The sequence below is a fragment of the Monodelphis domestica genome, chromosome 6 (assembly GCF_027887165.1).
Source record: "Monodelphis domestica isolate mMonDom1 chromosome 6, mMonDom1.pri, whole genome shotgun sequence".
Classification (NCBI taxonomy): Eukaryota; Metazoa; Chordata; class Mammalia; order Didelphimorphia; family Didelphidae; genus Monodelphis; species Monodelphis domestica.
In genome coordinates this window covers 252,322,644-252,337,982 of record NC_077232.1, presented here as the reverse complement: position 1 = coordinate 252,337,982, position 15,339 = coordinate 252,322,644, and the positions used below count along the sequence as shown (strand labels likewise).

Here is a 15,339-nt window from a genome sequence, read left to right as displayed (position 1 = left end):
CTCCCAAACCCTTTGCTAAGTAGGCAATTTCTTACCTTCTGTCTTCCTATCATGCTTAGACAGAAGAGCGACATTTCCTTCTCCAGTTCATTTTACAGATAAGGAAACTGAGCAAACAGAGTTGAGTAACTTGCCCCAGGTCACACAGCAAGGAAGTGCCTGAGGCCAAATTTGATTCCAGGTCCTCCAGACTCCAGACTTGGAGCTCCATCTGCATCCACTGCATTACCTGGCTGTCCTAAGTATATAATTTAAAAAGCTCTTCAACCCTCTCCTACCTCGTTCCACCCCTAACATCACAGGCAGTTCTTAAAATTGTATTTAACCTGTTGAGAATGAAAAAGAAAAGCAACAAAAACTACCTCCTCTGCTCTATCTCTTGCGTACACTGCAATAATGTCTTTTATATTCTCCCTTGGGGTCCGAGTCACACTAACCCCCTGTTCCAGAGATTTGGCAAACTATGGGTATCCCTATGTAAATAGTGTTTTATGGAGATTTAATGATCTCCCTAATTGTCTTTGATAAATCTGTAAATAGCCCAGGTCAAACGATCAAAACCTACCAATCCTGAAGGTCCTGTGCTCTCTCCCTGCCCCCCTTTTTTCAGGTTTCTCTATAGTGAGGGCACCTCGAATCCTTGTAGAGCATGGTTGGACAACAATTCACCCATGAACATTGAGAAATCAATTCTGTCTTTAACTGACAAGTGGGTAGGAGGAAAGAGCTCTTGCTTCATGGAATTAGTATTCTGAGATTCAAATAAATGTGCATATATTTAAATATATGGGCCATGGGCTAAAAAAAAACACAAATATGTGTGCTTCTAGAACTTAAAAACTTTATCTTAACTTTTTCAATGAAGTCTAAGGACTGCCTTTACCCAAGTCAAAATGCCATTTCCAACAAGAGGTCTTTCCTAATGTCCCCAAACTTTAGTGTCTTCTTTCCCCCCCAAATTGACTGATATTTAGATATTTCTTTTTATGCATTCTGCATATATTTATATGACTGCATCTATGTTATCTCCCCCATAGAATGTAAGTTCTTTGGGGTGCTAGGCAGTGCAGACACAAAGCATGAAGCAATGCTTAATTCTATCTTGTCTGTATATAATTGTTTGTATGTTGTCTCCTCCATTAGATTGTAAACTCCTTGAGAGCAAAGATTGTTTTTTATTTTCTCTTATCCCCAGTGCTTAGCACAGTATAGATTATAAGTGGGAAATGGATGAGAGATTTGATAGAGAAATACAGAGACACTTTGGACCAGGAGTTCTTAACCTTATTTTGGGTCACAGGCAATCTGATGATGCCTACAGATCCCTCCTCAGAATAATCTTTTAAAATTATACACAATAATCAAAAATAAATAAATACATACTATATCATATTAATTATATATAAATATATAAAATTAAATAATGAATAAATGTAATTAATTATAAATACATATATGAATAAATGAATACAAAATACATAAGATGACAAAGACCTCTGGATATGTTGAAATTATCAAAATATTTTTTAAAAATCGAACCATTCATAGGCCCCTGGGGGTCCATAAGGGACCTGAGCGTCCACAGAGCCCAAGTTAGGATGAGCTGCTTTAGATAATCTAGAAGTATCCAGCTAAATTGGTGTCACACATCTATAATCCTGGCTACCTGAGGAGGTTGAGACTGGCAGAGCTCTTCAGCCTAAGCATCTGCTATACAGTAGACCATACTTATTGGGTATCTGAACTAAGTTTGGTGTTAATATGGTGAGACCCCCAGTCGAGATAAGAGGCATTAAGGGAAATGCACCAGTTTGTTTAAGGAAGGCTGAACAAGTTCATATTGGAAATGTCTCAGGTCAAAGCTCCTTGCTGATCAGTAGTGAGATAGGCTCATGGGTAGCTGATGCATGTCCAGTCTAGTTGAGAAGGGGAGACCCATACATTCGTGTTTGTATATATACCTATATACAGAGAGAGGGAAGGAAAGGTTCATTTGAACAGAAACAATGCAGCTTTAACTAAAGCACCAGTTAAAGGAGATTTTAAATGATTTCTCCCAACTCTGAAACACCAAAAAGTACTGAACATTGGTTCTGCCTGAGGATAAGCTAAATACTCTTTTCTTTGTTCAATCATAAATGTTCTGGTGTTTTTCCATGTGTCCATTCTGATACCATGTATATTTTCTTTTTGGGGTTTCAAATCTTGTTCTAAAAGCAAGGAGAAGCAAGTTTCTTGTACTGCACATATGCACACATACATGCTCAGAGTAGTTTGTAACTGGGGTCCACAGATGCCCCCTTCCAGGGGTCCATTAATTTGGGTGATTAAAATATATTTTGATAACTATTTCAATAGAATTGGGTTTCCTTCGTCATTTATTTTAGTTTGTGCATTTAAAAATTCTTTTTTAAGATTATTCTGAGGAGACCAAAGGGGTCCACACATGCAGATACTGGACAAAAAGAGGGTCAAGAAAAGTAGAAAGAACTGATCTTATTCAGAAAAAAAAGATCCCTAGAATAAACCAAGGAAAATCATGCTTAAGGAATAAGTCTCCTGGGATTAGTTAAAAGGGGCCGATCAAAGAATGACAGATTAGCTCCATCACAGTGCTAATAAGGCCACAAGTTATATTCCACATGGGCCAGTTTCCACAACCACAGATCCTGCTTCTAAAGGGCCAACCCTCTTACCACAAGGGGGGGACTGTTGCAGAGTATGGATAAATCACTACAAATCCAGGTCCACTATTAGAAATGTAACTCAAAGTCCACATGAGTTAGTAGTTTCTAACTGAACGACAGAAACAGTGTCTTTTTTTAGCTATCTTATAAACATCTGTGACAGCTGTGATTCTCCCATCTTTTACAGGCAGAGCTCCTCCACCCCAAGAATTGTGCAATAAATCACTTAGGAGATAGCTCATCCCTTACCTACCTATTATGGACTGATGGTTTTTGCAAGCACAGCAACTATAAATAATACAGTCCACCTTAACGCTTCAAAACATATTATTCAGGAGATATTAGGAAAAAAACAAATATCATAAAGTCGTTTCAGGGAAAAGGAGTGGAGTTTTAAAATTAAGACCATGGATTCATATCTTCTCAACGCATTAATATAGCAAATGTTCTGTAGCTAAAAGTACATTTTTAAAAAGTCCTCATCCTTGAGAAAGCTCTGCTTCTTGCCATAGTGAACTCTCTATCAATATCTAAGATTTGTCTTAGACAAAAAGTGACCAAGGTGAGCCAGTATTGTTCCTAATGACTCCAGGAAAGCCCTATGTGGTCCACTGTATAAGTCTGGCCTCCAGTCTTCTAGAAGCCAACCAAACAGGCTAGAAACAGCAGAAATCTGTACCCATTTATTTCTCCGATCCCTCATTGTGTTTAGGTACTATAGCCTCCCTACCTTCTACCTACACAGAAAACATGTTCTACCTCCAGACCAAGTAGGGGTTGGGGTGGGGGAATAAATAAGTCTCATTCCAGGATATACAAACATGCAGGAAATAACTTTACCAATAACTACTTCCTCCTATATTATGCTCTGATGCCATCAATTAGAATGGAGCTGAACCTAAACTCTCAACCTGGAAAACCTCAGGAAATGGCTCCCTGGGGACTGCATGGTTGTGGGAAGGCCAGACTCCCCAGGTAGTCACTTAAAAAAGGAAAAAGCACACACTTTGTTTTTAAGATTGAGAAGGGCTGAAATTGCTGCATTCTCCAAGTCCTGAAATATTATCTAAGATCTAGAGCCATGACAGAACGGAGCAGTGAGTGCTCCGTCAAGAATGAGCTGCGTCTTGGCTGCATTACCAGTCATACCCTTCAGTTGGTACATTTGCCTCAGACGTGGTAGTATTTGGCACTTGGGTCCTGAAAAAGGGCAGTCATCTGCCCTAGGTGCTTTGGTACTTTCAGATGTGAGCACCCACCACAGCACTGCCCAAAGATTTGTTTCAATTGCCTTTAAAAGGATGTGAGATTGGGAACAACTTAAAGAAAAATTATCGTTATCGAGAGGAATTCTATCTGTCACATAATTAAAATGTCGATTCTCCTAAGGGAGAAGTCCTGTGACAGTGAAATGGGCGATGAAACCCTCAATAATCTTGATAGCAATCAGGAAAAAAAATGCCCTAAACTCTTGCAATATGCAAAATGTCACCTTCGACAAATCTGATTCAGAGATCGTCTTCATCTCCCAACAACCAAGAGAAAAGCGACAGATTAAATTAGCAACACTGACACGTGACCCAGGTGCTGGTGTGGTTTGGCTCTGAATTTGAGCAGCAGCTTTTGCCCCGGCTTTCCCCCTCCCGATATACCTGAAGAGAAATGAGGTGTTTCTCTTCGGAGGTGTTAAGTCTTTGTGGCTATAAGGGACAAATGGAAGCTTGACAACTTCGATGAATAAACAGCCATACCTGATTAACCTAAAGGCAACTTTCACCACAGTGAGGTCAGCAAAGCTGAAACCAAATTCACCCACTGGCATTCAGAAAACTTTTGCAGTGTGTTTCTAATAAACTTGCCTAGGCTCCTGTTTCAAAACATTTAATGAAGCCTCTGTATCTTCTTTTCAGGCTCTGTTAAGCCAAACTCAAAGTTTTACTGCATTGACACATTAATGCCTACTGAGTCTTTTAAAACAGTTTCTTCTTAGGGGCTACATTATCTCAACTTTTTGTGAGAGCCACTCATTTCCCCCTCTGTTGGATTTCACATAAACATCTTGTAAAAATTCGTCTCCATAAATCCTGGGATGGGGAGGAAAAAAACAAAACCCAAGCAACAAACAAAACTAGATTCTTTCGTGTGTGTTCAAGTGTGTGTGTGCCGAAAGGAGGGCAATTGTATTTAGAATTAAAGAAATGTCTTTCAGTTATGGGTACCTCAGTAGTTGCCACCTTAGTTAGCCATCATTGACATTTTCTGATTCATCTGCCAATAAATACAAATCACTGAGGATGCTCTGAATGGGGTGGGAGAAGGTTTCCAATCCTGACACCTCCAGGCAACAGATGCAGTAAACAAGTGGTTGCTTTGTTATACAAATACCAAATGGCAGAGATGCTACAGGGTGGTTGCCACCCAAGACCCAAAAGCTCACACAAATGGTTGGTCACCCAATCTCTGACACCTCTGATGGGAACTTAGCTGAAGCTAGTGAGTAAGGGTTCTAGGAACAGTTGGAAACTCAAGGCAGCTAAGAACACAGTGAAGGAGCAGGAAGGCAGAAGTGAATGAGTAGGAGGAAGGCGGAGATGTTGTCTTCCTGCTAAAGTGTTTTTGATCTGTGTGTGTGTGTGTGTGTGTGTGTGTGTGTGTGTGTGTGTGTGTACGTATGAGAGAGAGAGAGAGAGAGAGAGAGAGAGAGAGAGAGAGAGAGAGAGAGAGAGAGAGAGAGAGAGAATGGAAAAGAAAAACCCAGCTGTTAAGCATTAAAAAGCAAAGACTGCAGTTCAGTTGGACTAAAAAATATTCCATAACTAAACACACATAGCCTTGTGGTTAGACCTGAGCAGCTTCTGGAATTATGCAAACTCCAGAGTACCATGAGAATACATTGCCTAAGAGAAATCTGTTCAAAAATGTAGCAGAATAAAAATGGCGGGCAGAAGATAACCATGTCAGCAAAGGGAAATGCTTTCTACCCACAGCTTTAACTGTCTTATGCCATCAAGACACACACACACACACACACACACACACACACACACACACAAACACACTTTATATCAACTCTGCCATTAAGTCTTCCCCAAGCAAAAAACTGCTCAACAGAATGACTTCAAAGTTTCAATCAATTCCCTGAAAATACAGGGCTTTCATTTGATCACCAGTGTCTCCCCTGAAATAAATGCCAGAACAACAACTCACATTTATACAAATGATTTGAGGTTTACCCAAGTGCTTTTCTCCTAGCCACCCCATAATCAAAATCCTTAAGCAGTTTCTCTAACAAATAGTTCTGCTGAGCTAAACTGAAGAATGGAAGGTGAAGAGTACTGTTTTCAAGCTTGGGGGTTTTCTTGGGTCTTGTTTATCAATACCATAAAACCTGAGTTGGGAGCCTTTAATAAAATGTAAAGGGAAAATCAGTCAGGTCAGCCTTACTTTTTAAGAATCATAAAAAAGAACGAATGAGATTTTTCTAATGGTCATGTATGTGCATATTTACATATAGACACACATATATGCTGTCAGAATATTGGAAGTTATCATTTAGGATGCTGAATAAGATTGTTATCCTAAATATTTCTCTTATTTGGAAAGGCCAATGCTAAATATTGTTTGTATGCTCTTGATTAAGTCAATGTAGATGCTAGAACTAAAAAAAAATAAGAAATTACTTCATTTGTTGCTATATTCAAAACAGATTCTCTCATACAAACACTAAACTTAATGTCTTATATTTACCAATTATTTCATTTGACAAATATAAGTTCTTTTGCATATTTGAGAAAGTCCGAAACACCTTACGATTAGGAATCAGAATGCCTAGTCCAATTTGGTTATATTAATGAATCACATTTCTTTTTTAATAAGAGAAATCAGTGTCTATTCTTCTAAGCATTTCCTGTGATCAAATCACAATCAAAACAATAAAATCAGTTGCTTAAAGACCAAACTACTTTTAAAAGTATGATAGATTTTTGTCATTAGGTAAAATGTCAAAAGCTGGTTGCTAGATTTTGTAGAAATAATCATAAGATTTTCTAATCCACAGCACTTATGTAAATCTAGTTGTGGGGAGCAAATGCCATGTATTATATTTCAGAGGTACGGACAAAAGTTAACCAAAACCATCAGAAACAATTATTGTCACGAAATGAATGTTGTTGATATTTTAATCAACCTTAGGTAATTTTTTGGTTCAATAATGAGATGTATACAAAGAAGTAAATAGGTCTCCTTAATAATAAAATAACTTTTTCCTATCAATCAGTCAACAAACATTTATTAAAATACCTCTTGAGTCCCTGGATTTAACACTCTCTTCTGTCTATAGCGTAACTAAGGTTTGAGATGCTGTATTTGGGCCATGTCACCTAATCTTACTTTTCCCTTTCCCCCCCCAGAACCACAGATTAAAAAAAAAAAAAACCTCCCCTGTTATGTGCTTCCAATTCAAAGGGTAAAGGAGGGTAGATAGACCAACACAAACACACAACCACTAGAGGAGAAACAACTCAAAACTGAGTTCTTCTCAAAGGCCGGTAATGTTATCTCTCTATAAAAAAAGACCATCCTATTTCTGTTTTTAAGACAAGTATTCAGATGCTACCCGAATCAGTCTTTCTACTGCCCAGTGAATTGTTTTATTCACTCTTCCCTGGAACACAGAACACACACAACAACTAAGCCAATGTGGCATTCTAATGAGTTACGCCAACACAACTCAGAACTTTTTCAAAGTGGCATTCGATCTATTACCTAAAAGAGAAGGAGCATCTATGTAGCATTTTCATACACTAGCTAGCAAAAATTCATCACAGAGCTGAAAAGTGATAAGATTATTGACAATTTTTAAAAACCTATAGTGCCTTTTAAAGCTAAAATATGCCCATGTTATAACTCTATCTATCTCTGATTATTCCTACTTTCTTATGCTCTTTTTGGATAACTGTCGGACATTGAAAGCTGCACAATAGTTAGACAACTGAAAGATTCAATAAAAAAATTTCCTTTCTGTATAAAGAACACAGTGGATTTGTACTTTTTTTTGGGGGGGGAGGATGTTTTTATTAAGATAGAATTGATACACAACAAAATCAGAATTCACTTGTGATATATGATGATACCTCCAATAAAAAATCCAAAATGAATACTACAAGGGTCATGTTCACCAAAACCACCATTTTTAGCAAGTCCAGCAATTATGAATACATCAATTCAATCTAAGAACTGGTGTACAAATATTAAATGTTCAACTTTTCTTCCCCACCAAATACTTAGACAATCAACCTCTAGAATTTGAATCTTTAAGGAAAAAAAAAGTTTTCCAATAAATAAATTACTTACTGTTCTAGGGATAGGTGGAGAGAGAGATCCATTTGACATGTAAGGGTCATTATTCATATTTGGCATCATTATATACCCAGAATAACTGGAGTAAGATGGGCCCTTGTTGTATAATCCTCCATCTGGATGTTTTCCTGCTAAAAACAAGTAAACAATGAATGATCCATTGATTTTTTTTATTTCTAAGTCCATTTATTTTTGTATCTGGAAGCTCAATAGTCATAAGGCAAATATTCACCCTACAGAAAGGACCTGTTTATAAAATACTTTAATTAAGATTTTATACTATTAATGTATATGCTTTAAACTGGCAGCATTTGTGTTCTTGCACTCTAAAAAAACCCTAGCTAGAAAACAGATGTTTTTAAAACATATGGTTCAATTTACCTAAACTACAGACTGGTGTTTTCAAAAATAAATTCTGTCCATCCAACTTAATTTGACAGAATGGACTAAGGCAACAGAGGCACTGGAGAGAACAAAGCTACATAAACATCTATCATCTCTTTTGACATATCGCCATTATCATTAGGTCCTGTATGTTTGGGACACTTTAGAAAAAAATCACCTTAGTTATCAGAAAAGGAAAAAAACGAAAAAACTGTCAGGAAGAGAATTGTAACTCACAAATATGGGCAAGAATCTAAATTTATAAAAAGGTCTACTCTGTGGGGCTTAATGTTGCTGCAACGCCAACATTCTGTCAATGGCAAACATCTGAAATTGTTCTGTTTGCAGAGATTTTTTTCTCTCTGACCACTGACTTTGTGGCCTAGAAGAAAGTATGGCATTATATAGTCAGACAGTTTTGCTTCCTCTGCTGACTGATGTGTTGCATGTAGGAACAATTCATCCTGGTCATGCCAATTGTAAGTAATTAAGGAGAACAGAAATGCAATCTGGTCAACAGGGGAACCTACCAACTGTTGGGACCTATTAGCTCCTATGAAACTCTTCAAATTAATCTATCAAATATGTATTATGAATCTATCCCTACTGGCCTACCCCCACTTCCAAACAAAACAAAACAAACAGTAAATGCCAGAAATGGATCATAGAGGATTATAGGATCAAAGGATTTAGAGCTGGAAGAGACCATTGAAAGAGCACATAGTACAACCCTCTCATTTTAGGGAGGAGGAAACAGAGGCCCAGGAGTTAAGTGAGTTGGCCCAGGTCACACAGGTGGGTTAGCAGTATTTCATAATTATAAGACTGACCTGGAAAATACAAAACTTAATGCTATAGCTTTCCAAATTTATCTATCAATTAATCTATCAGCAAACATCGATTATGAGCCTACTATGTGCTAGAGACTGGGGATACAAGGACCAGAATGAAATTACCTTTTCTTATCCCAACCATAACAGTAACACTGAAATGGCCCCATTGAAAAACTAAGGTATAGACCATCTATCATAATTTTTATTTTAGAAGAAAAGTTACTATACATCTACAACATATACATATCATGCATTTAAATACCTATAACTTAAAACATTCAAAATGTAAGTTGATGGTCATAGGAAGATGGTGGGGAGAGAAGAAAAAAATGTTTTAATAGTTGAAATCTTACTCTATATGCTTGTCACTTAACTGTCTACCACTAGTCATATGTTTATCAAAATAAAAATTCCAAATTGTAGAACCAAATAATCTGGTCACTTTTTATCATTTTTTAAGTAAAAACCCTTACCTTTCTCTTGGAATCAATGCTGCGTATTGGTTCCAAGGCAGAAGACTGGTAAGGGCTAGACAATGGGGATTAAGTGACCTGCCCAGGGTCACACAGCTGGGAAGTGTCTGAAGCCAAATTTGAACCTAGGACCTCCCATCTCTAGACCTGGCTCTCAATCCACTGAGCTACCCAGCTACCCCCTCTTTTTTTCATTTTTATTAATTATTTTTAAAACTATCTATGCAATTTTAAAATAAGATATTTGAGTAGAATATTCAACAGCAGCAGCAAGTGCAATCTTACCTTCATCAGGATGATCTCTGCCCTTGTCATGGTATGACTCCTGAGAAGTTTGTGCTTGTCTGACCACCTAATCACATGGCATCCATATCACCAAAAGAAAAAGAATCATGTTATAGTATTTAGCAATTAACTTCCGAACAAACAGTGAGAAGTATTGTTGGTAGAACTCCAAAGGGATCTATTTTTATAGTGGTAATATTTCTAGGAGGCAAAGAGCTTTTAAAATGATTTAAAATATTTTTTTTAAGAATGTGAAATAAAGTCAGTACAGATTAAGTATTGTCAGTGGCAAAACAAGTCAATCCCCATATTAATTGTAAGTTGCAAAGAAAGAATAATAAGGAGGAATAATGTAGAGTACCTATAAAAATTAAAGAAGAAAACCAATTCTACTTAGAGTACTGACTCTGGATCCAGGACCTTGGGTCCGACTCTTCTTTCTCATGTTTACTACATGGATGAGCTTGGGCAAATCCTTTAACTTCCCCAAGACTCAATTTCTTCATCTATAAAATAATGAGGTGGCCTCTCAAGTCCCTTTCAACCCTTCTTTCATATCACACATGATATGCTTTCCTTCTATCATATATTTTTGGCCATGCATTTGTCTGATACTTTTATAGTGTCTACAAGTGAAATATATATGTATATTACAAGATACATATGTTATATGTACATCTGCATATATTTAATCATTTGGTTAGAATCTGCATAGAGCTCTGACCTGGATGATGTTGAAGAAGCCATCTCAAAGCCATGTGGAGACTCCATTAAATTACAAAGATTTAGAGCCTTTTGCCCTGATATTCCTTCCACACACCCACATTCACAGAACTGGTTGGAACTGGAATCTTTTATTTGGTGGAATTGAATCTTAAAATTTATTTTTCATCTTGAAAATGAAATTTTAAACCTTAACAAAGCCCAGACATAGTAGCAGACTGATGATGAGTTCCTTGTTAGAATTTCCCTGGGGACCCTATTAAGATCAGACTTCAAATACTCTGTTTCCCAAATAAACTTCACTTTAGTTTCTCAACTATTAGGCTGAGTGTGTTTCTCTTTGTTTGTGCACTTTGAAGCTGGAATAGCACCCTTGGTCGGAGGCTGAAGATGGAAATTCCCCTGACAGCTACTAAAGAGCATCTACAGGGGGCTACAAAATCTTGAGTGTGGCAAGCATACCATCCCCAGAGCCCCAAACAAGTGCAAACATCACCCCTTAATGCCTATTAGTTTTCTCCCATCTGCCATCATGATCTTTTATGAGCTACTTCAACTACAAAGTGCAATGTTGGATTCTTTTCTACACAAAGTCGTCCCTCTTCTTTACCCGTTCTCAGACTTAGAAAGGCAAGAGAAGTAGTATTTGAGGCCGCAACATTTGTCTCATTATTTTACTAATCCTAAGAGTTAGGGTTTGGAAAACCACTTGCCGCTTTTGTTTTAGTTTGAGCTTCTCCAGTGCTAACCCAGCCCTACAAAAACGACCACTAAAAAGCGTAAAGATGCCCTCTTTCCAAACACACACGTTGGGGAGGAAATGCGCTGCCATACCTTGGGCCCTAAAGGAATTCTGAAGTTCTCTTCTGACCTGCCTCTCCAAGCCTCTAACTGAGGCTCTACCTGAGCCTCCTTCAGGATATGGAGGAAATGTGGGGTATACTGCTTTTTCTTAGGGCACTATCTCACTAGAGCCTCTCTCCACACTCAGTCTTGGTGGTGAAGAATGAGGACACCGACCTAGATGTCTTTAGAAGGAAAGCATTAGTGTTATGGTTCGGGGGCTCCATCCAGAGGCTTCCCCAAACCCAGCACTAAGCTGGCCAGTTATCGGCCGTCCACACACATCTGGTAGGTTTTCTTCCAAGAGATAGGGAGTAGTCGCCCCCACCCTCTCCAGCCTGTCTTTCTTTTTTCTCTCACGCACCCACGTGTCTCTATTTACTCTACTCGGGTTACTGGCGCTATCTGGAGGAGCGCGAGTCCAGAGGAGAACCAGTAGACCCGATAAAGAGCCGGGTGTCCTTTCCCACTCCTTTAGTGCAGAGGCCTGACTCGATCTCCATTTGAGCTGGGGCTTCTGATTCTCGGTTTAAGAGCCCAAATTGCAATATACAAGCCCTAAGGGGTGGGAGATGGAGGGGTAAGAGGTGATGGGGTGGGGGGAGGGATTGGGTGGGTGGGAGTTGGGAAAAGCCAACATTCTGTGAATGAAGTGACAGCGACCTTGTGGGCACCACGTCTGCGTTGCAGCAGACTCTTCGGGACCACAAGTGATGGGCTTCTGCTACCGTGGCTGTTGCCGCCGAGTGGGATGTCGGCAGCTAAGGCTCTGAGCTGCGGCACCCTTCTTCCCCCACTCCCACGCCCTTCAGCCCCCCCACCAAGCAGCAGCTTGTGCACTCTGCTACCCCCACCCAGGCCTCCCTCGCCTCATCTCTCGCCTGCTCTACTGGTTCCACAGCTGGCAGCCCCAGCCTCAGCCCGCAGCCCACCGCCCTTCCTCTCCGCCCCTTTCCCCGCCCCAGCATCCCCCCCCCCCCCCAATGCTTTTTGGTGGTTTAACGCACTAGGGCAGCCAGCTACCAAAAGAGATGAAACGTGCGCATTGAAAGAAAACTTTTCCCTCAAACTGCTAAGTAAACCACCACCCACCCCCTTCTTTTGCCCCATCCTCTTTCTCTTAGTCTCTCGCCTGCACTGAGAAAGGAAGGAAAGAAAGAAAGATCGAGAGCTAAAAGGGTTTTCAGGCCATTTAGTCCAATTCCTCGTATTCAAGATGAATACACAGAGGCCCAGAGTAGCCAGCCAGGGCTGAACTCTCTCCTTCTAGGTCCAGTCCCAAGAACTCCTGGGAAACCCGCAGTAAGCCGTTTCTCGTGCACAGCCTCGATGGCCATGTCAAAGAGCCCCAGAAAAACCACCAACTTCAGAAGCAGTTTGCCTGCACGCCCCACACCACACACCTGTGCACACAAAGCGAGAACATTTACTTATGGCCTCGTTTTCCGTCCCCCTAGTCCCCGAGTCCGACCAACAAATGACACCTTCAGCAGCCCAATTAATTATCTGTGGCCCCTCTCACACTCGCATACAGATCCACAAACACCCATTTCCTTTTCTTTTCTTTCTCCCTCGAGCGAGCCTCGCGCCTTGCCAGGCTGCGGGGAGTGGGGAGCTCACCTCGTGCCCGTTGCTGGCTGGGATGATCTCGGATTCATTGACCAGGGAGGACTTGATGTCGGCCAAGTCCCCTTCCTCCTCGGGGTGACTAATCTCCGCGAAGATTTTTTCCTTTTGTGGATCGCCCTCGTCTTTGAAGGGGATCATCTCGTCTGTGGCGCAGAGCTCCGGGTCCCCCCCGCCGCCTCCACCGCCGCCTCCCCCCGAGAGCTGGGGCATTCCGGCTGGGCTTTAATCCCCTCTCCTCCGGGGGAGCGAGCGCGGCAGCGACGACCCAACAAAAGCACACAAAAAAGGGGCTGGGGAGGGTGGGAGGGAGAAAAAAGAGGAAGGAGACTTGTGGCTGCCGTGCAAGGGCAGAATGGGATGGAGACAAGCCTCACTCAGGGCCGGCCCGGACCCCTTGGCTGGGCCTCCCTCTCCAGAAAGGAGAGCCGAGCTCCAGAAGTCCGGGAGGGAAAACGGCAGGGGCTGGGAGGGGTGCGAGGGTAAAGGCTCCCTTCCCGGATCGCTTCCGCGCCTCTGCTAAGTGAGGCGCTCGCTCTTGCTTCCCCACCCCAAGTGCCTGCCTTCTGTTGTGTCTGCCAGTGGAAGTTGGGGCGAGGGGTGAGGGGGTGGGGGATGGCCAGAAGTGCCGAGGAGAGGCAGGTCGGCCTCGAAGCAATCTTCTGGGTCTTCCGGACCGAAGTGGCTATTAGAGTCGTTGACTTTTCGGCGGGGAGTGTCGGACTTGGCCTGAAAGGCTCCGAGTTCGCGTTTTCCCACGATGTGAAGCTTCAAGGAGAGGCAAGGGATAATGTAATTTCCACTTCCTGGCACGGAGATCGATGCAGATGGGCATGTATCTTGGTAGCAAAGGATCAGTAACCTGGAGAAGATGCGTGTCCTTCGAGCTTATTGTTCCTCCTCTCTTTCTATTTGCCTTTGCATTTCGAAGTCCATTTCATCTGTAGGAGATGGAAGCAGAAGACAGAACTCAGGGCCAGAGGAAGGGAGAGGGAGGAAGGAGGGCAGAAAGGAGGGAGGGAGGGAGGGATAGAGAAAAGTTTGCCAAGAATAAAGTTTGTGCCACCGGAGGTGTGGAGAGCCGGGGGGCGCAAGGAATCAAAACATTGCTCTCTCTCTCTCTCTCTCTCTCTCTCTCTCTCACTCAGTCACTCACACACACGCAAACACACGTACACAAAAGGGGAAAAAAGCCTAGTCTCAGACACAAGCCAAACTCGTCTTTGTTTCCTACTCAAGTTTCTCTCCAGCCTTAATTCTCTCGCTCTCGGGATCGCTTGCTCGCCACCCTTTAGCTGGGACTGCAGTCTCTGTCAAAGCAAGTAGGAGCTAAACCCCTCCGCTACTCCTGGAGCCAAGGGGGCGCGCGGAGGGGAGGGGGTTAAGGGTAGGAGGGGGGAGGGGGAAACTGACTCCTGCTGAGAGCAAGGACTGTAGAGCCTAGTCCCGGCGCCTCTGGTGGAGTCCTCAGAGCCCTGGGATCAGGGGGAGGCTATGGGGCGGTTAGGGCTCTGCGGGTTACTCCTCTTCGCCCTTCTCTGCAGGTGAGCGGCTGCGACTCCCGGCCGCTTCTCCACCTCCCTCGCCTCTCCGGCGCTGAAAAGCTATCCACAAGCGTCGGATCTCCTCCTCCTCCCTCCTGGACACCCCCTCCCCCCTCGACTCCCCCGCCTCTTTCTTTCCTTGGCTGGCGGCTTAAGAGGGGTGGAGGGGGGGGGGGAAGGAGGTGGTGATTGAGGGTTTTTTTTTTTTCTTTTCTCAGAGCCTGTAGGACGAGTCCTCCGAGTGTGTGTGTGTGTGTGTGTGTGTGTGTGTGTGTGTGTGTCTTCGGGGGAGAAAGATTAGGCAACTTGGACAGGGAGGGAAGGAGCTCGTGGCTGCTCCTTCTGTCCCTCAAAGAGTAGATATGCTTACGTGAAGTTGAAAATGGGGGGGCGGTGTTGCTCCTCTGGTTTAACATCTAACCTTTCTTACATGTCCCCAACCCACTCGTCTTCTCCTTATAAATGCCCCCCCCTCTCTCAAAAGGGGGAGAGGGAAGATGAAAGAGAAGCCGCTGCTCTGATTGACACCACATTGATAGATGCTCTGAAAGAAGGGGATGGGGGGGATGGGGGATAGGCAGAA

The 15,339-nt window shown here is 42.1% G+C and overlaps 1 protein-coding gene across 12 annotated transcripts in view; it reads right to left on the bottom strand.

Moving 5' to 3' along the window:
- LEF1 (lymphoid enhancer binding factor 1) overlaps positions 1-15,034 on the bottom strand; it is a 176,618-nt gene extending 161,584 nt beyond the window's left edge. The window contains exons 1-4 of one of the 12 annotated variants that reach the window (XM_007495821.3): positions 14,626-15,034; positions 13,207-14,153; positions 10,021-10,087; positions 8,040-8,176 (exon numbers count right to left, since the gene is read on the bottom strand). In XM_007495821.3, coding sequence (XP_007495883.1) covers positions 8,040-8,176; positions 10,021-10,087; positions 13,207-13,425 — 423 coding nt within the window. In that variant the 5' untranslated portion in view covers positions 13,426-14,153; positions 14,626-15,034. Of the gene's footprint in view, positions 1-8,039; positions 8,177-10,020; positions 10,088-13,206; positions 14,154-14,388 lie in introns of all 12 variants that reach the window. The other 11 variants (XM_056803101.1, XM_056803102.1, XM_007495820.3 and 8 more) reach the window with 11 other exon arrangements.
- Positions 15,035-15,339: the final 305 nt, after the last annotated feature.